Genomic DNA, 26,815 nt, shown 5'->3' with positions numbered 1-26,815 from the left:
GTGGAATCGTACAGGTCTATGGACCGTGTTTCCGACCGAGCGATTACAATGTCTGATTCGGACAGCCTTTCTGACTCGGTCTGGCCGGCACAAAAAGGCTGTCAGAGACTGACTTTGGGGTCCTGTAGTGGGGCCCCCTTCACCCGGAGGCCTCCGAGTGGGCCCCGTGGGGGTACACATGGGGCCCCTCTTTACAACCATGCACAGTGTGGCAGGCACCATGGGTGCAAGGGGTTCCGGGAAAACCCCTTTTTCAATGGGAGCCAAGTGTTGTCGGTCGGAATACAGGCTCCCATTGAAATCAATGGGAGTCCGACTGAACGGTGTTTCGACACATCGTAATCAGTTGGTCGGACTCCCTGAACCCGAGTCGGTCGGAAACCATTCCGAAACCAAGTCGGTCGATATGCTTTCCGACTGACATCGTAATCGGCCCCTTAGTGTCTAACCATGTATACTCTTTATATAGGGCAGCCAGGACAACAGCTAGTTTTTGCTGTCTGTCCAAACTCAAAGTAACTCATAGTTAAGAGTGTAAAAATAGGGGTGTAAAATTGGTTGTCATTTAATTTAAAAAAGGCACTAAATCAATCAATCAAATTCACCTTTATTCAACTGGCAATCCTGCCATAAAGGCACTCTTTTATAGTAATCTTGGGTGCCTAAATTGGAGAGAAGCATCAGCTTCTAGTTCAACTTGTAGGGCACACCCACCACTACCACATCAGTCAATTTAAGTTGTTAGAACATGCTTTCAGGACACAAATTAGAAAAATTCTGGTGACAGAGGCCAACGACTATCCAAGGACTAATGCTTACTCTTAATTTGCTTGCATATCAGATGAATTTACAGAGTGATAGACCGAAGGTTGTGCTGTAAAGCTTGGCATGGTGTACATCCTACAATTCCACCTAAGGTGAATGACAAACAACATACAGGTGACACTAAGTTTATACACAGTCCAAAAATCTGGTTGCTATCCTTTTCAAAATAGTTTTATCGCCAATTTCGTCATGCAGTATGTTAGATTTCAACAGTATTATACACCAAGGCGAAACTTTGTAAAATGTTTCTCAAAGTTTGAAATACTAATTACCATTTTAATGCATTATTTGGTGAACAAGCTGTTCTGTGAATGGTATACCAGGTTAAAATTAAAAATGTTTCCTTTTTCCTTTCACCCAAAGATCCCATGGAAAAGAAGGAAGGTGGTGACAGGACGGTTGTCGAGAAATTAGCAGAGTGTTATCAGAACACTAACCTTTACCATGAAGTCAAACTTGAATTAGGGAAAATGGCAATGGGAGAAAAAGTGAAGTCAAATATATTTACCAGACAGATAACATACACCACATCATTCTTTCACCAGCTGAAGTGGGTGTCTAAACGGACAGTCAAAAATTTGTTGGGCAACCCACAAGCTTCAGTGGCTCAGGTAAATATACTGGCTCTTTTTTGTAAAGTATGACATCGATTGGTTTAATCTTACTAAAGCTGGTCTTGTTTCTTCAGAACAACAGTTAAATGCATATAACTAGACTACAAGAAAATAGTCAATTCTTTATGTATGGTATAGAGGATGCCCTTTGAAGCAGCCTTCGAAAGAGATTAAAACTGAGATAAACAGTCAAAATTAAAGCATTGTAACCCATGGGGAGGCAGCGACCTCTAAGCATTGGCATAGGTATGTCACTATTTACATTCATTTGCAGCATCTGCCTTTCCTCTGCCTCGCCACAAGATCTGTAGAGAATTTGCGCTGGAGTGGGAGGGGAAGTGGTACTGGTCCAGAGGCGTAACGAAACTTGAGGGAACCCTCCCTGCAAAGTACATGGAGGGGGCCCCAATTCTCCGTGTCAGTCAAGAGCTCTCAGGCCAGCGACCCACCATACTGCAGGGGCTCACCCCAGCCATAAAAAAAGGATTCTGGTTCATCAATTGATCACATCCGCCCTTTCATGGGTCGATTTACATATATCAGTAAATACTGCTGCTGCACCCTCCAGCAAAGTTATATGACACTGCCGCCAGCCGGCCCACCAAAACACATCCTCCTACCTGATGACCCACCTTCAAGCGAAGCCCGCTGAGTTAGCCACCTCCAAACACACACCACTGCCTTCGTGCCTGCTACTAACGCATCCATTAACTCTACTCTCACCCCTACGTAACCCACAGTTATGCTTTTCCACCCGCCTTTAAAACCACCTCTCAGATGTCACTGCGAACCCGTGACCGCCGCCCACTGCTCCCCTGTCCACCACTGACAAAAAGACTGATGGCCGGTCGCCATCAAACCACTGCCTACCAGTACAGACAGAGCCTTTCAGCTGCTACCCTCCCCAATGCTACTGTGGTAGTTTAAAACATGTTAAACAACCTCTTCAACTGACCACCCCAAAACAGTTCCTGCTGCTAGCCTCTATGGCATCAAAGCCGCTCCTGCTTCTTTTCATCCTCTGCATGATGCACACAATAATATTAAATGTACAAAGGATCCGAGTTTTTGTTTCCTCACACCTACATTAATTTACACTATGTACCCCACTAAACCATACCTCCTGCCAAAGGCAAACCAGATCCCATGTGTAGCACCAGTCAGCAAGTACCCCAAGGACAAACACCAGAGAGAATGCGCGATTCATGTAATTAAACCTATAGTGACAACTTAGCATTTCTCCACCCACTGTCAGCCCAGCGAAGTCTGCAACCGCACAGTAGCCATCAATACAGGCAACATCTAAAGCACATTTCCACTTCCTTTCAATGGCAGCTCCCAATGCATATACCTATGACTTCTGGGCGGCATTTATCACAGACCACAGCATTCTTTGTCTCCGTAAGACTAACTGAATGCTGTCTGTGAACGCTTCTCTTCCCACTTCCTAACTAATAACTAATGGAGGATAATGAAAATAAGATATTGTATTTTCTTATGCAAATAGTGTATCAAGCACTTGCTGCCCGCAGTACTCACCAGATCCAAACGTATCAATGTTCTGCTATCGCACCTTCCTGTCAACCATATTATTATCTGGAGTTGTTTTTTGTCCCTTCCATGAACTGGGAAAAGCAATACCTGGCACGAAAACAAGTCCCTTTAAAACCGTTGCTACTTATACAGGCTTGTAAAGCACTTGTTTTAAAAACTGTTGTTGTATAGCAAACAGGTAACTCATTCTAGGATTGGAATTACTGCTTAGAAGTGTGTAAGTTAATACTGAGACCTAGGATAATTTTTTGCATGTCTGCCAGACACTTGTTCTCCCAGCATGCGCACACAATGCAACAATACAATTTAGCTTAACAAATTGTTCAGAAATGTACCGGAAGGTAAAGAAACAGCCCATATTATTTTTACACAGAAAAATAGACAAACGTCCACTTTATACCCCATGACATAAACGCCTTAGCATGCACAGCTTGTCCCAATCCACGTCACCTAATTCAGCCCTGCCAAGGACCACGCATCTGGCGTTAGACTAACACATTTAAATGTGGTGATCCGCATCACCGCACTGAAATGAAAAATCATGCATAACAGGCATCGTCCCTCTTCGGGTACTAGTGCTGCTAATCAATGCTTGTCTAGTATTATTTCCATGTGTCGACGTCTGTTTTCTGGTGCTTCCTGTAGGAAACTGGTTCTATATTTACTACATCAAAATGAGGTATAGTGTGTATAGAGTCCAGGTGACCCCAGAGGTAGTCAGAGGTCAAAGTTAGATAGAACCTTACTCTCTATTTGTGGTAGAGTGGTCGAGCAGTAAGGCAGTATCAGAGGACAGTGTTAACTGTTGTTTTATTTTTAGAACCAAGCAAGCCTGGCACAGGTTAGCATTAAATACTTTACAGTAATACGTTGCTGATTGTAGAACAGTTTGAAAATGCAATAGGAATTTTACTTTGTTTGATTTACAGGGGATGCAGTAGGTTTCAATACTTAGCAAATACAGTACATTGAAATGAATAGGCTTTTTCAGTAAATTACAGGTAAGTCACTTTTTACGTTACCTTTCTAACTCAGTGCTGGATACCTAGATTCAGCACTGGGACATTTCCTGCAAACAGGTGAGTAAATACGTTTTGGTTATTCGTGCCATTTTGAAATAATGTTTTTAGATTTCAAAACTCCACACTTAAAACTTTTTGGAAGGAAATTGTCAATGTTATCCTATTGAGGAAAAACAGGTTATGGGTTCACTGGTAAGTTCTCGACTGTGGGAGATAAGGTTCCCGGGGTTCGACTCGGGGGTCCTCCAGGGTCAGTGATGCACTCTTGTTACACCCTCAGCAGCACTAGGGTGCAGAGTGTTGAGGCCCAATGTTACCCAATGGGGGATTGGGGGCCTCCGTTTGGTGGCTGCTGGCAAGCAGGCCACTGGGTTGTAGGAGCAAATCTCCTAGGGTTTAGGTCAGGGCAAATGGGGAAACAAAGTAGCACAAAAGTGCACCCTCAGTGGCACTGAGGCGGCCGGGTGCTGAGTGCTGTTTCGACGTCGGGCGCCCTGTTGTTTTCAATGTGAAACCTCCAGTTTGCAAAAGCACTGCAGGCAGGAGACGAAGGACTTCGGGGTGCGACCACCACTTCGAGAGGTAAGTTGGGAAATTAGGGGTTGGTTAGGCACCGTCAGTTTGGGCACACAAAGCAGTGGGGCGTCGGGTACAGGGGTGCCATTTGGGGTCGGAGCTTCTTACCAGCTCCTGGTCGCAGATAGGGGGACCTTCTGGATTTAGACTGCAGGCGTCGGCTGGAGGCTTGAGGCAGGTCAGAAGTCGCCGGATCTCAGTTCAGGATCGCTGGGCTGACCTCCTCATGGTGTTTTTCTGCTAGGGCAGGGATTGGCGGGTGCAGAGTGGGCTGGATTCGCGGTCTCCGGCTGCTGTCAGAGGTTGCAGTTGAACAAACGTATTGGCATTTATATAGCGCACTACTTACCCGTAGGGTCCCAAGGCGCTTCGACCGCTGCGAAACCCTTCCTGGCTTCCCTGAGAGATGGTCCCTTAATGGGTATCTCCAGGGTGAGACCAGGCATCCCCGGCGGTCTGGTGGGGCCGTTAGTGAAGATGAGGCAAGCTAATGCCCAGAGTTGCCGAGTGTGATCGCTGATCAGAGTGGGCACCGAGGCGAGAGAATTATCGAGTCCGCTGACCCTGGTCCAGAAACCTGCCGCGCCGGGAATCGAACCCTGGTCCCGGGCCGTCCTCTGCTCTCAGGTCTGCCGCCTCTAACCAGTGAGCCACACTACTTCACAAACCTGATGTTCACGGGAGAAGCAGTCTTTGGAAGTGAAGGCAGGCAGGTCCTCCGAGATTTTTGAGGTTGCTGGCTGCAAGACACACCGGGATTTCGCAGGAGCAAGTTTGAGGGGAGACAGGCCTGTAGGGCTGGGGCCAAGTCAGTGGGCGTCTTCCTATTCTTAGCTGGCTGCACAGCTGTTCGGTCCTTCTTCTTTTCTTCTTGTTGTTTATGGGTCTGAAGAAGCACGGTTCAGGTTGCCCCTAAATACTAGATTTAGGGGCGTTACAGGTAGGTAGATGGCAGGGACCAATGGGTCCCTTCCCTGGGTTGGGTACACCCCCTATTGTGCCACCCTCCAGTGGGAGCGGAGCACAAGCCTGTCCCTGGTTGGTTGGGTCCCCCATCCTCAAGATGGCGGGGACTAGGAGTTGTGCTTCACCTCACCTCCCCCACCTGAGGGGTGGAGTGGTAGAGGTGGGCACACCTCTTTTCCGCACTTGTTTTTCCCGCCGGTTCTCCCACCCAAAGTGTAGTGTAGTTCCTATTTTCCCAATAGGCCCTGCGCATTGGAATAACTTAAACAGCAGTGTAGACCTAGAACTGAGGTCATCTAGGTCTCTACTGACTATGTTAGACTTAATTTAGGTTTGTGCCAGCTAACTCAGAGGTCACTAGAAACTTTCTTGAATGAATAGGGAGGGATGAACTTCCCTGATTCAGACAAGAAGGGATTCAGTTTCTGACAACCGTATAAACATGACAACTTTGCTCCCTCAGAATAAGAGTGTATCTCTAGAGTCGTGTGAAAACAATAGGCAGCTATTTCACTCAGTCAACCGTGCATACTTAGTTTCACCAGAGTGCAGAGAAATAGAGAGACGGGCGTTTTCAATAAAAGGTGTTATTTATTGAGCAGTCTTCTTTCTCATGCAAGAAAAATGAATTGCCACAATTGCAATACTTATCATAAAGTAAAGTGCGTACAGTAAAAGTAGTATTATGAAATAATACTGTAAAAGCATTGATATGGTTTCTTAGCCATATGATACTTTAAAATGGATAAAATATATACATACATAAAAACATTGACTAACGTACTCAACTGGTGCTTCTAACTACGCCTACCCCGGTGTACCTGACCTAAGCCTAATACTTGGGAAGGAGTAAGTAAGTAGCAGTTTAAGTTAAGCCGGTTAAGATTGTTTTGCCAAGAATCTGCATCAAGAATTCTCTTAGGGGTTTTAGTCAGCTCCGTACCTTGGTAATAGAATGTGGGAGGTCTGGTATCTCTCGCTTCAGTACTCGATCCCCCATCAACCCGCAAGGGTAGGCCGGAAACACCGGAGCTAGATTTTCTCGGCTGGAGAAAAAGACAGCGTCTCTCTCAGTGCGTCAAACGGGAGGGGCGGCTTCCGTGGGCTCTCGCATCAGCTGGGCTCTCGGGCAAGTAGATAGCCGCTCTGCTCCAAAACCACCGTGTGTTTGTTTAAGGCAACTGTTGGTATATTTATACCTGAAAGGTGCCGAGTTTGACGTAAGCTTGGACATAAGACGTCACTAAGAACTAACAGTTCTTTCTGGACTTCAGGAGTTCTTGTTCAAATCAAAACAAAAGCAGGGGGAATTTCCCGGGCTGCTGGAGGCTTGGTTTGTTTAAAGAACTCGTTGTGCTTTCTAGGAGTCTATGGGAGTAGCCGTGCTGTGCTTTGGACTGCATGGGCTATTACTGAATATGGCTATGATTCTTATGCCTTTGTAAGGATATTATTGACTATAACCGCATAAGGGCTTGAATCGGGAATATCGAATTAGGGTCCTAGATAGAAACACGACACCCACTCCACGGATTAATGTCCATCATTACTAAAAAACGAAGCAATAGTAAAAATATAACGATGCATATGTGTTTTCCAACCCACCCCAAAATACATATTTTCGCATTTGAAATGGTATATGGTAAATACACGAAAATGAGTGTTGGTACTGTATGTTTTTCAAGCAGTGTCATCATTCAGTTAAATGCATATTTATATCAGCTGAATGAATTGCGAAAATTACACATGAAATGACTGTTAATACAGAAAAGAAGGTCGAGACCATTCCATCACATATTAATACAAAATGCTGTATATATGTGCTAGAGGCTGAGGTTAAATATTGTCTCTAGTATCCTAAAAATAGAAGCTCTGTTCTCTAAGAATAATTCTACTTTAAGCAGAGTACCATGTGCCAAAAAAGGTAAATACTTTGGAAAATGTAAACAATAATTTCGCTTTCCGGAGAAAAAATAGTTCCAAATATTTTCGGTCGCTTTGTTTATCAAAACTGAAGGCCGAATTCAGAGTTCAAGGAACGCTGTGTGCTTGTTAAAATATTTTCATTCTCATTGCTCAGGGGAGAACATTATTTCAGACAGACTCGCAAAAAATTGGTCTACAACATCAGGTGAAATTTCGACCAATTTCGAAAATACTGCAACTGTGCAGTTCTCTGCGTGATTGCTATCATTGATGTTAGGATCAGCAATGCTCACAGAATGTTGTACCTGTTTGGTGCTGCTTTCCTCTCGTACCTCACCGCCACCTACTCGTAGTGGTGAAGTCTCAATGAATGCCGTCATCAGAATCGGTAGCCGCTGGGGACAACACGATGCATGAGTCTTTACAGGACCTAGCAAAGTATCGATATCCATTGGTACTGTTGATGGTAGTGTAAGACAGACGTCCAACACACATTCTTCTCCGCATAGCAGACATCGAAGCACAGGTAAGATGCAATCTTGCCAGATCGGTCTAAATGAAAGAAACCAGGTTGTACTCCGATCCGAGGACCTTAGTGATACGGTCTTGGTATCGTATTGCTAGGATCGTTTCTTCCATCATTGCGTGAGTCTTGTCTATGGGTTGGCTTGCCATATCGGTGCAGAAGGAGCAAAGACAAAATTCCTGCCACGAGTCCCAGGATTAAGGGTAGGCCGCCAAAGACAGAATGGACAAAATTCGGGAAGATGCCCAGAACTGTTTCAAAGGGTGCTAACAGTCCCGTAAAAACTGTCTTAAATACATGTGCGATGCCACTGGTATCAGACATGTTTAAGATTTGGCTCAATATTTCTACGATAAAAGGGAATGTGTCTCTGCCGATGTCCTTGCCACTTGCAGATCATACGTTCCTTTAGATGACATTAAAGGCACAGTTGTCTGTAAAAGAATAGACTTCATTCTGCTTAAAGTATCAATTCGAATAGAAGAGATATTCAACGAAGGCCATAACGCAGCCCCCATATCTGGGTTGCAGTGTGGATACAATACTTGCATACAGCAAACGGCCCTGGAAGTTACGGTTGTCACATAGGCTTTTCCTGGCAGCATGCCACAACAGCTGTGGTCACTTATTAAAATGTAACTGCCGTTAGAAAGTGGTCTAAAAACTGGCTCTATCTGTTTTGCAGACGTGCCATGCAGGTGACATGAAAGGTTATTTGAAGACGCTTCGCAGGCTCCATGCAAATTAATACCTTGACACAGAAGTGTACCGCTTAGTGATATCTTTACAGTTGTTTCCACTAAGGAATACTTCCTTTTTCCCTTCAATATAACATCTGTGTGTATAAGGTAAACTCCAGGTTGATTTGATGTATTCTTTACCCAACCTTTCATACTGGCCCACAGGTATATACTTTTGGCAGTATTTAAACTGGAAAGTTGTTATCGGAATTGTAATCGTTCCATGTATTATCCATTCAATGACAGGTCTCTCTGACATTGTCAATGGTAATCTCTCAAGTTTTTCAATGCTCAGAATCGTATAGTCTGCTCTTTTTTGTGCCAGACTGATTTGTTTATCAGTAAGGTTAAAGATACCGAATAATGACGTTGTGTTGATTAAACGCCATGGTACGTAGCCTGAACGCAGATTTTGCAACGTCCAACCAAGCTGTACAATAGAACGTAATTGAGACTGACCATGTTGTAACATTAGTAAGTCTTGCTCTATTATATCAAAAGCAGATGATACAATGCTGTCCAGTGAATATATTCTGGAGGACAGAGTCGTTAACCCATTGTCCACCACAAAAAGTGATTTTTCCAAATTTATACGATCAATTTCTCGTATTTTCTGCTGTTTCAATTTGCATTACTTTCCAAGCTTCGTGGTACGCAGCGTATATACCGGCCGCTATGAAACTTTTTGACGCTGTTTGCGTGGTCCCATTATGAAATCACGCAAGTCAGCACCGTCTTTAAGTAAAGTCAAGTGTTGCTTAATTTCAGCCAGTTTGGATTTCTCTAGCCACTCAAGGCATAGCTTCCCTACACTGTACGTTGTAACTATCCCTGGATGTTGTCTCTAGGAGTATCTTGGGTCTGGACTTGTCATTTTGAACCCCTGTGTTTTGTTCAGGAATCTATCTTGACAGTTACTTGTGTCTGTTGGCCAGATCAACCACTTTTTCCAATCAGGATGTGTTCTGTTTTGGTGTAAAATATGGGATACGTCTATCTCCACATCTGTAGTGCTGTCACTATCAGTTATGGGTTTCGGAATAGAAGGTTTATTTAAGTCTTTTATCTTAGCTAGGCCAAGACAAGTAGTTTGTTGAATTGTGTCATTCAAGAATATCATTTGTTCTGGGATCATGCAGGCCCTAAATAAAGCTTCTAGGCCTTGTACTTGCCAATCTTTGGTACCCCAGATCGTTTTTGTTTCAATTGTGTTTTTCCAAAGTTCGAAACCAAATGTAGACATTTTGTCATAAAGTTTTTCATAATAAGTCAATTTAGTGTTTGTCAACATGGTTTTCATTTCTGTCCTAGTTAATATTTTAAAATAAAACATTTCTGGATCACTGTTGTTAAACCCTGAGAAGTACTGGAATTTCTCATAAAATGTTTTCTAGCTGCCTTTTGGTGAGTTGGACAGTGTTCCCATTGGTTATACGATAAAACATTTCTAGGCTGAGCAGTTTTATGCAAATAGTGATCCCCAAAATTATTATAACAGTATAACTCTTCATAGTTCGATGAACCCTGTAAATAACCATGGTCTGTAAATTTGGCTGACATTACTAAATCTGACATCATATTATTAATGTTTTCAAAGTCCCAATCATCAGAAAAGGTACTGGGTGTCACAAAGTCACTTAATGAAATCTTGAACTGATGTGGATATTTCAAGAGCTCAACCAGGCCAAAAATGTCATAATCAGTTCTGTCCCATGCTACCCCACCGGGTATTAGTTTGGCTGAGATGTTCACAGATGACAGTTCTCTTTTCTCGATGTGGGAGGATGTGTGAGGCTTTAGGACCAAGTTGATGTTCTGACTTGTTGTGTCCATTGTACTATATTTTCCATCTATGAATTTTCCCAAACATAGAATCAGGATGAGCCAAAGCAGGAGAGTAAGTACACATAACACAATCCAAAATTCAATTCATGGTGAAATCAGATATGTTTCTTTTAGTTGGTGAAAAAGTTCAATTACTTTGTTTTTGAAAGTTTTTGTTGCAGGCGCTTCTTCATGCTCGCTTTGATCTTCAGAAAAGTCGTTGAAGTTGATGAAGTAGCCAGATGCAGTTCTGTCAATGGTTGGAATTATTTCCGGATTTTCATTTGCTTTTGCATTTTTCTTTGTTTCATTAGCATAGTCAGAAGCTACATCATTGTAGACTGGTGTTTCTTGACGAGCTGTTGCAATTTGGGTTTCAAGAGGCACAAGTTCCATGGCATTATTGCATAGTCCTTTTTTATTCACTGCAGGTTTATCAAATGTGATTAGTCTCTCAGTATGAGCCTCTTTGATTGTAGCAAATTTCGGTATTCTGCTATTTCTTGGGAGTCCACTGGGCGTACTACTTATTATTGGCCACATGATTGTGGTTTTACCAGGTCGATGGATACAACTCTGTTCTCCTTTTTACCAGCAAGAGGCGGTAGTACAACTGATCTTGTTCCGCTGACTGCTAAGACAAGTACTGCTTTTCTGTAAGAAGGCCCAAATTCCTTCTTCACCGCGATCTTCTCTCTGACCAGATCCCCAATCTTTGGAATCCAGACAGGTCTTGCTGGGACAGGTGTTTTTTCTTCAGTGGTTGTCGGCTGTTGTTTCAACTTTTTGTTACTCAGGTTTTTTCTTGTTTCATTTAAAACCTGCCAAACGGGGGGCGGAGCTAGCCAGCGTCGATGGCGGACGTGTGAGCTTTCGGCTCCTCGCCTAAGCCCCTAAAATATCCTGATAAACTATCCTGCAGAATGCCAGCGTAGCTGTGTGCTGTACCTGGTGACCCCTGGTACCCCCAGACCCGATTGAGTGAGCCGGCGCGGTCGCTAGCTGCGGAGGAAACTCGGAGAAGATCCGCGAGAGAGAGAGGTGGCGGACCAGGCCTGAAGCCGCGGCCTGCCCTGCGGAGTAGACCGAACGACGTCATCCGACGTGCGGCCCCGGACACTGGAGGAGACGGGGCGATCGGCGCTGGGCTCGGCGCGTCGCCACCTGGCCACACGGGAGCCCCCTCACAGCCGCAACACACCACCCCAGGGCTAACGCAACGACACCCCCTCACAGCCACACCGCGACGGAGCACGGTGGACACGGCGGCGAACTAGCACGGAGAGCGGAGGCTTGGGGACCACGCCGGCCGCGTGTACCCCTTGAGCCACCTGGGAGCCCACGCATCGCGGCGCTACTGCTGAAAAGGCACTGTCAGCTGCGAACCCGGAGGGGCTAGCATAAATCTGCGGACAGCGGTGGCCAGAACAAGAAGCGCAGCAGAGGCGGCACTCACAACGTAGCCGCCATTTTGGCCCACCTGCTCCACCAACGCTAGTGCGGCAGCCGGGGGTGGTGAAGGAGCGATCGGAGCACTACTCTCACGGCCCTGCCTAGACCGTGACGAGGGGGTTTCTCAGAGACAGAGCCCCCCTGCCCCGGGAGGACGACATGGGGAAAAACGATGCAGCGCAGGCCAAACTATCGTTTGAACGCCGAAGGCCTAAGGGGTCTGAGCTACCGGCGCCGGAGGCCTCCCCTAAAGGGGCTGCGGCAACAGCGGCACCTGCAGAACTTCGGGACCTGCTGGCAGCGATGGAGAAGGGCATCCAGAACAGCATCGAGGCGGTGGGCTCCAAGATAGACGCTTTGTCGTATCGCATGGACCGCATGGCGGAACGAGTAGACAAGCATGCGGAGCGCCTAGATATGGCGGAGAGACGCCTCACGGAGGCCGAGGAGGTGCAGACCGAGTGGGACAAGGACCGTCGGCAATTCGGCAGGCTGCTACAAGTGATCCGTGACAAAGCTGAGGACTTAGAAGCGCGCTCCCGCAGATCGAACATTCGTATAACGGAAGAGGCAGAATCAACTCGGACTGGTAAAATGGAGCTCTACGTCGAGAACTTGCTGAAAGTACTGCTTGGGGAGGAGGCCTTCTCCCCAATGTTCATCGTGGAGCGGGCGCATCGCACTTTGGGCCCTCAACCTCAGCCTGGCGCGCCTCCCCGACCCATCATAGCAAAGCTCCTGAACTACAGGGACAGAGACACAGCTTTGCGGTTGGCTAGGGAAAAAGGAAAGCTACAGATGGAAGGCATGGACATATCGCTATACCCCGACTTCACGGCCAAAGTACAAGAGGAGCGCCGTCAATTCATACCACATAAGAAGCAGCTACGCGAGTTGGGACTCGACTATGCGATGCTTTACCCGGCCAAACTGAGGATTAACACTGGCGGGAAATCGTACTTCTTCACGGACCCTAAGGAGCTGCAGAAGTCTCTGAAAACGTGGGCTAGAGAGCGTAAGGAACACCGACAGCACCACGGAGAGGATTCGGGGGCAGCATCGACCTTGGAGGAACAGGACTGAGGCGTCGCACACAGTATGTATTGCTCCCTTCTGTGGACGGTGAGGTTAGACTCGCTACCACACAGACAATGCGCATCCCCATAAGGTGAGCTGTACGTCAGATACATTTGGGGACACTTGATGTAAGATGGGAGGAGAAACCAAACCGCGGTGCGCACTGACCTGGTGATGAAGGGGAAGACTACAAGTGCCGAAAAGGCGTTCCAAGAATTGACAGCGGGGTCGGGTTTGGGGGGAACGGGGGAAATGGGTGAACTCCGTGTAAGGCACTGGAACGCTTTGGGGCTGGGCAGAGGTGCAGAACTGGAGATAAACTTTGAAACCGTTGGTGGTTCTATGCAGTCTTGGCACGCTTTGCCCCTGTGCTTTTGGTCGAGACACTCCCCAGGGAGTTGGGACTCGTATTGCCTAACACTTTGAGGTTCTTGAGTTGATGGGGATTCGTGGGGGGCTCTGTCTGGCCGGGTTGGGGGTGGTCAGCTGTGGGTGGGGAGGGGACAGGGGGGCGGGATCTGGAGTTTGGTTTGGGGGGATTGTTGTTGTTAAGATGTCGAAGGGCCCGTGGTTTGCTATGAGAAACTGGATTGGAGTGAAAGCATGTGAATGGAGTGACTGGCCGGCCACCATAGGTATTGGTGCCCTGGGCTGTTGCACGCTACCCGCCTCTGGAGTCACTATGGCATGTTGTAAATTGCGATGTCTGCTGCTGTAATGTCTGAGCGCCCACAGGCCCGACACACACTAAACCTGCTGACCTGGAATGTGCGGGGGCTAAACGACCATCGCAAGCTGAGGAAGGTTTTGAGCTTTCTCCACAGACATCATGTGGATGTGGCCCTATTGCAAGAACACACCTACCTGTCCGCAGTAGGATGTTGCAGACTAGAGGGTTGGCGGGCAATATAGTGGCAGCGGGCTTCACCACTCACGCGCGTGGCGTGATTATCTGGGCTAACCCCTCCTCGAGATTGAAACTGACTCCGGTACATGTGGACGCGGAGGGTAGATATGTAATCGCTAGGTGTGCGGGGAGAGGGCTAGATCTGTTACTAGTGAATGTTTATGGTCCCAATCATGATAATCCGGAATTTTATGCCGCCCTGTCGGCCACATGTAGGACACACACACACTCCAAAATGTTGTGGGGGGGGGACTTCAACTTTGTATTTGACCCCGCCAGGGATCGATCCGCGGGCCCTGCTCGAAGGCCGGTGGCATCTGCTGTCTATATGAGAGCGGAGATGACAAAGCTGGGCCTAGTGGATGTGTGGCGGGACAAACACCCTATGCAGGGCGGATTCACGCACTACTCGGCCTATCACAACATACACACTAGAATAGACTACTGGCTAGCCTCCTCTTCGGTCCTTGGCGGCATCAGCTCGTGTGAGATTCTCCCGCGCACACTATCGGACCATTCCCCAGTCCTGATCCGTCTTTCACCGCCAGGAAGGGGATCCCGCCCTACACTTGGCGTTTCCCACCCTATGCTCTGCTAGACTACGCCTTCCGTGGGGAGATGGCGGATGACATAGAACGGTACTTTGCCACCAATATTAATTCGGTTGATAACTTATTTACCATATGGGAAGCCTTCAAAGTATATATTAGAGGAATGGCCATGTCCAAACACTCCAGCGTCCTGCGCACCATTAGGAGGGAACTCTCCGACTTAGAAACAAAGCTTGCGGCCTTAGAGAAACGACAGCTGGCAGCTTCCGGTAGTGAAGTAGGGCAGGCGCTCCCGCCCTTGCTGACGGAATACAACGCGCTTGCGGACAGAGAGGTCCTTTTCATTGGCAAGTACGCCACTGCCCGAGCTTACGGGGAGGGGGAGAGACCGGGGGCTTTGTTGGCCCGCATGGTCAAGGGCTCCCGGAGACCTTTAGTGATAGAAGAACTGCAGACCCCGGAGGGCGATAGGGTAGTTGAAGAAGACCAGATACTGGAGACGTTTAGGCGCTATTATACGGAACTCTATCGTTCCAAGGCGGGGGGTGCGGAAACGGAAATCGACGAATACCTGGAATATATCTCGATGCTGTTCCTCAAGAACTCAGACCGGGAATTTCTGATGGCCCCATTACACGAAGACGAGATTTTAGATGCACTGGGAAGCATGCGGTCGGGGAGCGCCCCGGGCTCTGACGGTCTCACGGTAGGCTTTTACAAAGCATTTAAAGACCTCCTGCTCCCGCACCTGATCGCCCTCTTCGACTCCATCTGCGAAGATGGCGAGATGCCACCCTCCATGCGGGAAGCTTTGCTGGTTACGATCCCGAAACCGGGGAAATCTCCTGATCTCTGTGGATCATACAGACCGCTCAGCTTACTGAACGTAGACGCGAAATTGTACGCAAAGGTGCTAGCCAACCGGCTGGCTCTACTGGTCCCGGACCTCGTGGCACCGGAGCAATCTGGTTTCGTGCCTAGCCGGAACCTGACTTATAACATTCGCACGGTACTGGGTACGATACAGCATGTTAAACAGGAGAATCGCGCGTTGGCGATTTTCCTGGATATGGAAAAGGCGTTCGACTCCGTCGAATGGCCGTTCATGATCAGAGTGTTGCGAAAATTAGGACTGGGGGAACCGTTCTTGCAGAGGATAGGGGCACTTTACCACCACCCCTCGGCCCGTCTACGCATAGGTGACAGGGTTTCAGAACCAATATATATCAGTAGGGGAACCCGACAGGGATGCCCCTTGTCACCACTGCTGTATGCGCTGGTGGCGGAACCACTAGCATGTGCCATGCGGGAATACCATAGCCTGGAGGGTGTTAGTTTCCCTCCCTACAAAATTGGTATCTCGACATATGCCGACGACACTTTACTGTACGTCCGTGACCCAGAAGCCAATTTGACCTCGATACTCAGAGAAGTGGTCCGATTTGGAGCGCTTTCCGGACTTAAAGTGAACTGGGACAAGTCCATTGCTTTCCCCCTGACCCCAGTCACGAGGCCATTCGAGATGGAATATCCCCTGCAGTGGACTGATGACTCGGTCAGATACCTGGGCATCCGCCTACACACGGATCCCGAGATCCTGATACGGGACAACTACGGGGTCGCGTTTAACAAACTAGTGGATGATGTGGACGTCTGGGTCAGACTCCCGCTCTCCTTGTTGGGCAGGATTGCCCTCATAAAAATGATAGTGCTTCCCCGGTTCCTCTTCCTCTTCGTTAACATCCCGGTTGTGCTGTCGAGGGTCTTCTTTAAACGATTAACACAGGTCCTAGTCAGGCTTGCCTTGGGCGGGAAACAACCTCGAGTCAAATGGGCGACACTGACACTCCCATGCGAAATGGGGGGACTGGGGGCGCCAGACCTGGAGCGCTACTATCGAGTGGCACAGGCGATACACTTACACTCATGGATCCATGGAGACGCATGTACACCGCATCTCATTCTAGAGCGGCTGTTTGCTGACCCACTCCCCCTGCCAGCCACGATCTGTCTTCCAGCGGACCGAGCGGTCGGACAGATGGACTCGCTCAAGGCGACCAACCACGCGTGGCATGCACTAATGGGAGAGCGATGCTGTGACTTGATGTACTCCCCACAAATGCCGGTGGCCTGGGCCCTATGGCTAGACCCGCTTAACGAGAAGGGGGTAACAGAGGCCCTAAGAGCCCTTGGCGTACAGAATATGGAGGACTTGTTCTTGGAGGGTACCCTGAAAACCTGGGAACAACTCCCCCCTATCACCCCGGCTCCCTCGCTGCTACAAAGGTTCCAGTATCACAGGATCCGATCAGCCTGCCGGGAAATACTGGGCCCCTCGCTGAAGGAACCTGAGGAGATCCCTGAATTGACATACGTTATTAAGACTAAAACCCCTACAAAACTAGTCTCTATGGTCAACAAGCTAGGAACCTCACACCAAACATTGCCAACCTCTGCTCCTAGAGCAGCGTGGGAAACAGATCTCCAAGCCCCCATCGATGACGCTATGTGGCGCTATTGCTGCGCCAACACCCGTAAAGTTTCTCTTAATGGCAGGCAACGGCTAGTGCACTTTAAATTTCTGCAGAGGGTATACTATACCCCTGAGCGGCTACATCGCTATGGCCTACGTGCCTCCTCGGAGTGTGAGCGCTGTCGAGCCCGGGTCGCTGATTTTTTTCATTTGGCCTGGCTATGCCCAGGAGTAAGCTCCTTCTGGGAGGAGGTCTTTGCGGAGCTAGGCAGGATTCTGGGGGAGCCACTGCAGAGATCCCCATCGCTCGCACTGCTGGGCTTCTCCAAACCGCTGGCCCCTTCGTTGCGCAGGATAGTGGATGTAGCGATGCTGTTGGCCAGAAGGGTTGTGGCAACGTGCTGGATGCGCGGACCACTCCCTACCAAAACGAGATGGCTCAGGGACCTCCAATACTGCTGCACCCAAACGGAATTGTACAGTGAGCTGCTGCCGCCCAAAATCAGGCCGAAATCCTTCTGGGACCTCTACAAGGAATACCTACTCAAGGGGGAGGGGGACGACACTGACATGTCGGAAGTAGACGAACTTCAGGCTAAGGAGTTGGACAATGATTTAGAACTGGGACAACTGCCACATGAGGAGAACTGAAGCTTTTAGTTTAGGGAGTGGGACAAGGGAGGGTACGAACGGTGCATAGGGAAGGCGGGTTGGGTGCGATACGGACTAGAAGACAGCGCGGGTGGTGGGTGGGTACGACACACACTTAGGGCGCAACCACATTATTAGCATAGGATGAATGACAGAGACTCCATCAATGTACTCGATAGCAAACAGGGAGGGCCTTGGGGTTGTTTGGGGGTAGTTTTCTTTCTGTTTTTTTCCCTCTTTTTCCTTCCTCTTTCGTGTTGTTGCAAGACCGCAATGTTACACTTGCACTGTATGAATGCCGACTGTCTAATTGCAAAGATGAGACCTTTCAGGGTAAGATATGACTGGCGTATATTGATTTGTTCCATCACTTTGCGCCGCCGGGCCTCCGGGATGCCGGCACTCAGGCTGTGTATAATGTTCTCCAGTATTGCCCACTGGGCCCTCACGGTGTTTTGTGAACTGTGCAGTTGAAAAGCAATGTCAATTTATGCTGACGGTCGGCGATATCAAAAAATAAAGGTCTTTTAAAAAAAAAAAAAAACCCGCCAAACGGTCTTTGATATCAAAGGATTTTTCTTCTACCACTGAAGTGTGACAATCAAGGTCCTGAATGTGCATTCTAGTGCCGAACAATAGTTCGTATGGAGTGAGACCTTTTAGAGAATTTCTTGGCAGATTATTAAGACCACGTTGGACACTTGTTAAATGTTTGACCCACCCAACACCCGAACCTAATATCCTTGCCATTATAGATTGCTTTATGTCCCGGTTTTTTCTTTCCACTACCGCATTTCCCTCAGGATGGAAGGGAGAAGAGTACCGCAATGCAATGCCCATGCTGTTCATGGCCTCTTTGTAAGCTCTAGAGCTAAACGCAGGACCCTGATCAGAATGTAGCATGCCAATTGCGTATGTGCCGATAAAGACTCGCAAATCTTTTATAACAGTTCTGGCGTCAGCCGAGCGCTGGGGTCTACATTTTAAATGAATTCAATCTTAATAATTATGGGGACGCATTTCTCCGGCTGGATTTCTGCTCTATAGATAGCCTGATGCTCTCTAATAGTGGTATCTGGGCTGTTGTCTGGTCCGGTTCACAACTGCGATCTCTGTTTCAGTCTTCACAATTTCTTGCAAAATAGTAGATATCTACGCTCATTCCCAGCCACCAGTACTTTGATTGTAATTCTGTCAAAGATTTTAAAGTTTCTTGGTGCCTCAGACCCAATCCCCTGTGTGCGTCTTCAATCAAGAAAACTCTCCGGTTCGTGTTTGGAATTACTCTGTCCCCCACTCCAGGGATTTGAGCAAAAGGAACGGAGTTTGCATCAATTATGTATGTATTACTGAGTGGATAGTTGAGAGGTAATGCTGCATAATCACCTTGTAATGAGGCTTTTACTGCCAGCATGGTTTCCCCATCTATTTGTTTTTCTGAACGCTTTTTTGTGGCTACGGAAGCCGGTTGAACTGCTGCCGCTGTGGCTGTGTTAGCCAATGAATTCCCTGCAACGTGAACGCCATCACGTTGATGACTCAGTGCGTGTATCACGTGAGTCTTTTGTAGTTCTTTCTTTAAAAGAACTACTTGTTCCCAAAGCGTTTTATGCTTTATTGTGGCACCTGTGTCATCTTTATAACCATTTTTACTCCATGTCTGCATGTCACTGTTGTATGACTTGACGCAGAAATACGAATCACACACTATTAGTGTGGGGAATTCGCGATCCGCCTTTTCAAGCGCCATCTTTAAAGATCTTATTTCAGCTCGCTGAGCTGAACAGTTTCTGAGTGATTCAGTTTTGATGATCATCGGTTTGAATTTACCAGAGCGCCAGCGACCTTTAACAATCGCGCACGCTGCTTTGTAGGATTTTTTATCTACATCGTAGTGTTGTACGTATCTGTCCATATAGATTACGCAGGTACCGTATATTGTTCCAGAGGCAGAATTTTGTTTGGCAGAGGAATTCTTGTTCATATTCTAGATCATCTAGTTTTTTCAGTTTCGGGTCAAAATAGCATTTTACGTCTTCTGTAGCAAGAGAATTCTCCCATTGTATCCATTTTGGATCTAATGCCACTGTATTCAGATTACGTGGACTTGTTAATGCCTCAAGGGCTGATTCTGCTGAAAAAAACAGCTATTCTTTTGCCATGGGCTAGGGTTCTTTCTCTTGTTACAGCAGTTTGAACCGCAGTCAGAATTTTTTCCGTAGAGCTGAATTTCATTTCAGCTTGAGTGTACAAATGTGATTTGTAAGCTATAGGTACCGTTTCTCCCTCATTAGAGGTCAGGTATGTGAATCCGCATCTTCCTGGGATGACTCGGATTACAAGATTGCGTATGTTATCGCGAGTTTGTAATTTTGTTTTAGCTAACATGTCTATTTGCAATGATCTCAAAATCTCTGTGTGTTTCTGAGTCCAATTTATTTGTTTGAAATCTGGTCTTATCAATTCATAGAGAGGTTTAACCCTCTCTGCATAATTTAGAATGTATGTTCTTCCGAAATTCAGGAAACTTAGTATTGATTGTAAATTCTTCAGCGTTTTTGGTGTTTGGAGTACAGCACATTTCTCTAAGAAATTGTCTCCCAGGCTTTTGCCTTCACTTGATAATTCATATCCTAAAAATAGGACAGTTAGATGGGCAATTCGTGACTTTTTAAAGTTGAATTTGTAACCCTCTGATGCCAACCCAATTATTATGGTGTTCACTCTTTTTAAGTGAGTCTCCAGGTCATCATCTGTGAGATAGATGTCATCGACATATGATAATGACTCATCATCATATATTTGTAGTAACTCTGTTAACCTTGCGGAGAATAATCCTGGGTTATTCTTGAATCCCTGTGGGAGTCGGCAAAATTGTTTTTGCAATCCCATTATTGAGAAAGCGGTCAAATACCTGCTTTCAGGTGCAATGTTTTGACAGAAGAATCCATTAGAGATATCTAATGTCGTTTTATATCTTTTGCGCACAATGTTATTCATTAGTGCCTCACTATGTGAGTTTTATACTGCAAATGTTTTACAACAGGAGTTAAGGTGTCTGTAGTCGAAAACTAGACAATATGAATCATCTGGCTTGGAGACAGGAAACAAAGGATTGTTCATTTGTGAGGTGCATGTTTCAATTACCCCTTGATATTCAAGTTGATCTAAGATCTCCCTGACTTGTTTTTTTGCTTCTTGTTTAACTGGGTACTGCCTTTGTGCAGTGGGCTGATTTTTTTAACTGGATCTTGTGGTGGGGCGAATCCTCATCCCATCCTACATGATTTTTGTATAAAGCAGGAGCTTGGGCCACTGCCCATTTTCTTGCCAATGTGTATTTTTTATGAATCGGAATATGATTTGAGAAGGCACGCTTAATAATTTCTTCGCCATGAGGGCACTCCCTGACAAACTCTGGTGGCCAGTCTTTTTCAGCTAATAGGATGTCATAGCCTTTAGAAAGTTTTTCCCAAAACAGACCTTTTATTTTACTAGTTCTATCTCCCTCTATACGTAATGTTATTTCATATAGTTTATGGGGCACACTAACTCGTGTGTCTGCAGTTTCCACCAGAATGTATTCATTCGTGTCCACCGTCTCCAGAAGATTCATCAGGATCTTGCGAGCTATGGTCACTTCTGCTGCGCTGTCTAGCATTGTCTGTGCCCACTCTCCGTTTTGCAGTTGTGTCCTCAGAATTCTCGGCATGTTTAATTTTAATACTTGCTACCTTCTTTCTGGGATATTGTAATTTTTTACTTTGATGAGCAGGTTCCTTGTCTTTGGACTTGACGTGCTCTTCTCTGTGTTCTGACCGCCCTCTTCTTTCTGATTTCTGTGAGGAAGTCTGAAAAGATCGAGAGGGACGTGTATTAACATCTTGATATCTATCAGGTTTTTTCAAATTAGCCCTATTTCTAAGGTGGTATCTTTTCTCAGAGGGCTCCCTTTGGCGAGACTTGTTTCCTCGGTCTGGAGATTTCTCTCTCCGTTGAGGAGACCTTCCTCTAGACTGGAATCGTTTTTCCCTGGGAGTGGACTGTTTATTACCATCCCAACTCCTTTTTGGAGTATTTAAAATATTTTTAATAAATGTTTTTTCAGGATTTTTGGTTAGTTGGGGTTTTACCGGTTTCCCACCCAAACTATCTCTTCCTAGCTCTTCATAGGATTTTTCTATGATTCTGGCAAGTTCAAATGGTTGGTCTGCTATATCTGTTTCCTTCAATTTCTGGAGGTACTTCATATCATCCCTTGCCAATTGAACTAATTCTCTATATGCCTTTGTTAATTCTTTTAGTTTAACTAGGAGTTATTCGCTTGACATTGTTTCAATGTCTGGGTGTGTTGCGTAGCTGGCTAGAACCGGCTCTGTGGCTCCTGGTCTACCTAGTGGACCGTGCCTGGTGATGTGATTTTGATGTTTTAGGGCGCCATTAAACCAGAGCAGGTGCTCTTGGTAATTTAGTGGGATTTCAACCTACTCGAAAGGAGTGTATTCATCCGGAGGTTCCTCTATTTTGTAATAGTGGAAGTCTTTTGTCACAGCGGGTGCTGCTGGAAAATGTATCCATGAATAGAGTACCTCTGTCTGACGATATTCATGTGCCTCTACTACGAATATGACTGTACCACCTCGTGATGTCAGTCCATTTTCTATAAGTTTAAGAGTTATAGCTCTCCTTACGTTGACCGGAATGAGTATAACACTCGGGTCATTTTCTTGGAGAGTTGTGTCTTCCTCTATTAGTTGAGCTGCTATTCTAGCTCTTTCGTCGTCGCTTTTGGACATTTTTATTGACTGAAAGTTTTTTGTTGCAGATCAAGTTTCGAGGAAACAAAGATTAGGTGCACAATATTTTGGAACACTGTATCCTTCAAAGTTGACTAAACCAAAAACTAATACATAGGGGACCTGATTCACAGAATGAACTTAAGACTCAATCTTAAACTTACAACTGTTTTGGTATTCACAGATTGCACTTACTACTTTTGGTAAAGACTCAATCCTAAACTTACAACTGTTTTGGTATTCACAGATTGCACTTACTACTTTTGGTATTCACAGAATGAACTTACTACTTTTGGCATTCACAGAATGCAGTTACTACTTTTGGTATTCACAGAATGAACTTACTCATTTCGGTATTCACAGAAGTTAGGACTCCTAACTGTAGGACTCCTAAATGCCTTCTGTGAATACCGAAAGTCTTAAAATTAGGATTTTTCTGAATTTAGTAGGAGTAAAGTTAGGAATCCTAACTTTAGGACTCCTAAATGCCTTCTGTGAATACCGAAAGTCTTAAAATTAGGATTTTTCACAATTTAGTAGTAGTAAAGTTAGGACTACTAACTTTAGGACTCCTAAATGCCTTCTGTGAATACCGAAAGTCTTAAAATTAGGAATTTTCTCAATTTAATAGTAGTAAAGTTAGGACTACTACCTTTAGGACTCCTAAATGCCTTCTGTGAATACCGAAAGTCTTACAATTAGGATTTTTCTCAATTTAGTAGTAGTAAATTTTGTTATGCAGTACAGCTGCCTGTGTGGTAGTCCTGTAATAAATGTCCCTTTTCTATGCCCACAACATTTTGCCATATTTCCATAGTATGTCCATAAAGTTAGGTCTTGCGAGAATTTATTGCAGGCGCGCGCCATGCTCTGGCAGCCCTACGATGTCCGCCGTTTCAAGTGCGGCATGTGCCAGGACTGGTTCCTGACTTGGAGCAAGGGAGCATAACAAGGGCACCAGAGCTCTGGAGTGGGTGATGTGACCTGGGATAACCTCCGCCTCCCTAGGGGGAGCGATGTGCAAAAATGGGCACTCTGCATGGAGGTGCCGGGACCTAAGATTCCAACACGATGACACCACAGCACTGAAGTGCCCAATTTCATTTTTGTTTTGTTGTTGGGGGAACGGAACTAACGAGTACGTTTTAAACGAATAACATGCGGGAGCTTGTTTCCAGGCTGATTCCTACTTTTTTTCTTCAAAACGTTCACATGGCGGTAATAGCTACTTTCAGCAGCAGACATACCAGAATGAAAAACAAAAACGTAATTGTGAAGGTCCCATAAGTCCTGTGACCTAGGTGTACTGGTAACTCTTACCTGTGTCAGAGCGTTGATTTCTTCAGATGCAATATAGATACATAGCTGCACTGATTAGGGGTGTTACATTGAGTAATTGCTAAATGAGTGACAATGGTTTCCGAAAACGTTACTGTACCTCTGCCTGCTGGTCGCAGCCCAGAGAGGCCCAATTTACACACACACAGAGAGGCCTCAGGACTCCCTCCGTCCAGCAGGTGTTGTATTAATGCACCTACAGACCTTGCTCTGCAGACGAAGTGGATTGCGCCGAGGGTCTAGGTGCCTACAGTGGCGCAGGGAGATGTGGCCTAACTCTAATCTGGGAGCATCACAGGCACCACTGCACATACTGCTTCAGGCTTGGATCTCCCCTCCTCACACTCCTGGCTAAATGGACGAAACACTTCAGCCCAGGGCAGTCTAGACCACAGAGTCCTAAAACATGTTAGATCCCAGTTGCACCCTACCTAATACAGAAGATCACTGAGGAGACACTAGAGGGTAAGTCACTGGGTCTTACTGTGATTTTAGCATCCCATAAACGGACTGATTACTCATAGATAAAAGCAGCTCTTTTTGGAATGTTTAATCTGACCATAGATTAGCATAAAACAAAACTTTGGAACATTTCTACGCAGAGTAACCAGACATAATGTGAGGCCTGATTGGACCTTGAATGAACTGCCACTTTTAAAGCCTGGAGTAAGTGTAACCTGGCACAGGCAAACCTCTGATTTCTGCAGAGAACATCCTATGTATTTATTTTGTAAAGTTACATTGACATGTAGCTGATGGAAAACTGCTTGGCGCTTGCAAGTTTGCAAAGACACCTGGCAGGCTGGCCATCATGAGGGTGCAGAGGAATACGCCTCAATTAGAGCACATTTTCACACTGATTCCTTCATAGATGCCAAGGTTTCAGATTGGTAAGTGTGACGTTTTCATAATTTAACTGTAATAATGGGTGACATTCGCACAGCCTGATGCTGCTCAGTTTTCAGTTGCCTGCTGTTCGCGCACTTTAGTTCAGTGACTTTCTTAGAGTTTCTAATTGTTCAAATTGGCGTAATTTCTAATATTTATATGTTTCTCTCCTCTTCATTGCTTGATTTTGCTCACAAGAAAATTTCACTCATAGATGGTGAAATGTCACTCATAATTCCACTGAAATTATGAAAATGTCACACATCGCAATCTGAAACCTTGACAGCTATGCTAAGTCTGCCACACACAGCACATTTGAACATCTCAGAATTCCATGCCACACAATTCTACTGTAAATAATTTAACCCTACAACCTTCCATACAACATAATTACAATCCTACAAATTAAAAAAACATATTTCCACTTCACTCCATACCACATAATTTCACATCAAATAATAACTTCCACGCAACTTAATACCACTTCAAACCACATAATTCCACTCGACACATCACAATTCAGCTAAACATAATTCCACTTCAACATATATAATTATACTTCACACAACATATTTACATCACTCCAAAACACATAATTACCCTCCACAAAATACAACTCTGCAACATGCTGCATAATTCCACTCCGCACAATTATACACCACACCATGCCACATAATTCCAATCGTCACACAATTCCACAATTCACCCCCACACAATTCATAGCACACCATAATTGCACTCCGCATAATACCACTCAGCACCACATAATTTACCACCACATAATTCAACAACAAACTTCATAATTCAAACCAACAACACAATTACACAACACACCACATGCATCAATCTACACCACAAAATTCCACATCATGCTACAATATTTAACAGCACATCGTATAAGGAAACTCCACTACATACCACTCCACAACACAAAATACCAATCCAGATATTCTCACTCCAAGACACACAATCCCAATCCATGACACAAAATCCCACTCCACATAATTCCAGTACCCTCAATACCACACAATTACTATCCACACAACTGTACTGCACACCATGCCACATTATTTCACTACACAGATCCAATCCACACAACACAATTCCACAACTAACAATTCCAATCCAAACCATATATGACTTGCATATTTGCAAATGCATATATTGCAAAACCATATATTTCAAATGCTTGTTTACCTTCCAATGCATCACAGCAGATCCTGTTCCTGGAGCTGCGAACCTTCTCCTGCCCCCGTCAGCTCTGTGGGTTGTATGACATTACAACGCATACTAATACATCGCATGCAATTACATCACGGTTTTTACAACGCAAGTCGTTACACCGACTTGCGTTGGAGGGCGCTGGATTTAGGATTAGTATAATTTACTATTCCAACTCCAGTCTACATACAGTAGGGAAGGTGTTGGATAGTAAATTACACTATTCCTTGTCCTAGAGCGCTATCCAGCGCAAGTCGTTAAAAACCGCAATGTAATGGCATCGTGATGTAACGACCGCGTTGTAAACAACGTTTCCCGCTCTGTGCTGCCTTCCTTCTCAGAGGCTGTGCCCTGTGTAGAATGCTCTTTCTGGGGCCCCATCCTTTTTCCGGCACTGGCTCTGGCTCTGACTGAAGAGAAACAATGTAACTTGTTACTTTGTTTCGCTTCATTCCTGGGTCAGCACCAGGAGCTCAGAGCAGGCTGCACACAGCAGCTGCTTTAGAGCAAGCCTCTCTCACAGCTCTCTGCCGAAGAGCTGAGGGGCCTCCTTCACCTACTGAAGACTGGGGGCCCCACGCACCGCGGGGGTGTTTGTTACGCCCCTGTACTGGTCATAGAAAAAGAAAGGGAACTTCTGCATTCATTCTCCTACACCATTTTCTGCAAGTCCCATACAGCAACGGAAAAGAAGATGACGGAGGCCCCTGAAGCACCTGATTCTCCTTTTGCCAAATTGCAGTATAGAAGCAGTTTGATAGAACACAGGGAAAGATAGAAGCTCTGTTGGCTTCCTTAGCTCCTGCTGTCTTTAACTAGCAGTTACCGTGAGCACCTCCATACCGACAAACTGGGGCCCACCACAAACTGTCATTCATCGACCTATAG

The 26,815-nt window shown here is 45.9% G+C and overlaps 1 protein-coding gene across 2 annotated transcripts in view; it reads left to right on the top strand.

Moving 5' to 3' along the window:
• Nucleotides 1-26,815, top strand: part of LOC147728085 (broad substrate specificity ATP-binding cassette transporter ABCG2-like) — a 514,375-nt gene that overhangs the window by 329,731 nt on the left and 157,829 nt on the right. For both annotated transcript variants that reach the window (XM_086961970.1, XM_086961971.1), the window contains exon 9: nucleotides 1,189-1,436. In XM_086961970.1, the coding sequence (XP_086818096.1) occupies nucleotides 1,189-1,436 (248 nt within the window). The remainder of the gene's footprint in view (nucleotides 1-1,188; nucleotides 1,437-26,815) is intronic.

This window comes from Lissotriton vulgaris, chromosome 3_1, assembly GCF_964263255.1.
Source record: "Lissotriton vulgaris chromosome 3_1, aLisVul1.2, whole genome shotgun sequence".
Classification (NCBI taxonomy): domain Eukaryota; kingdom Metazoa; phylum Chordata; class Amphibia; order Caudata; family Salamandridae; genus Lissotriton; species Lissotriton vulgaris.
The sequence above is the reverse complement of the archived record's forward strand: the minus strand, read 5'-3'. Positions and strand labels throughout refer to the sequence as shown.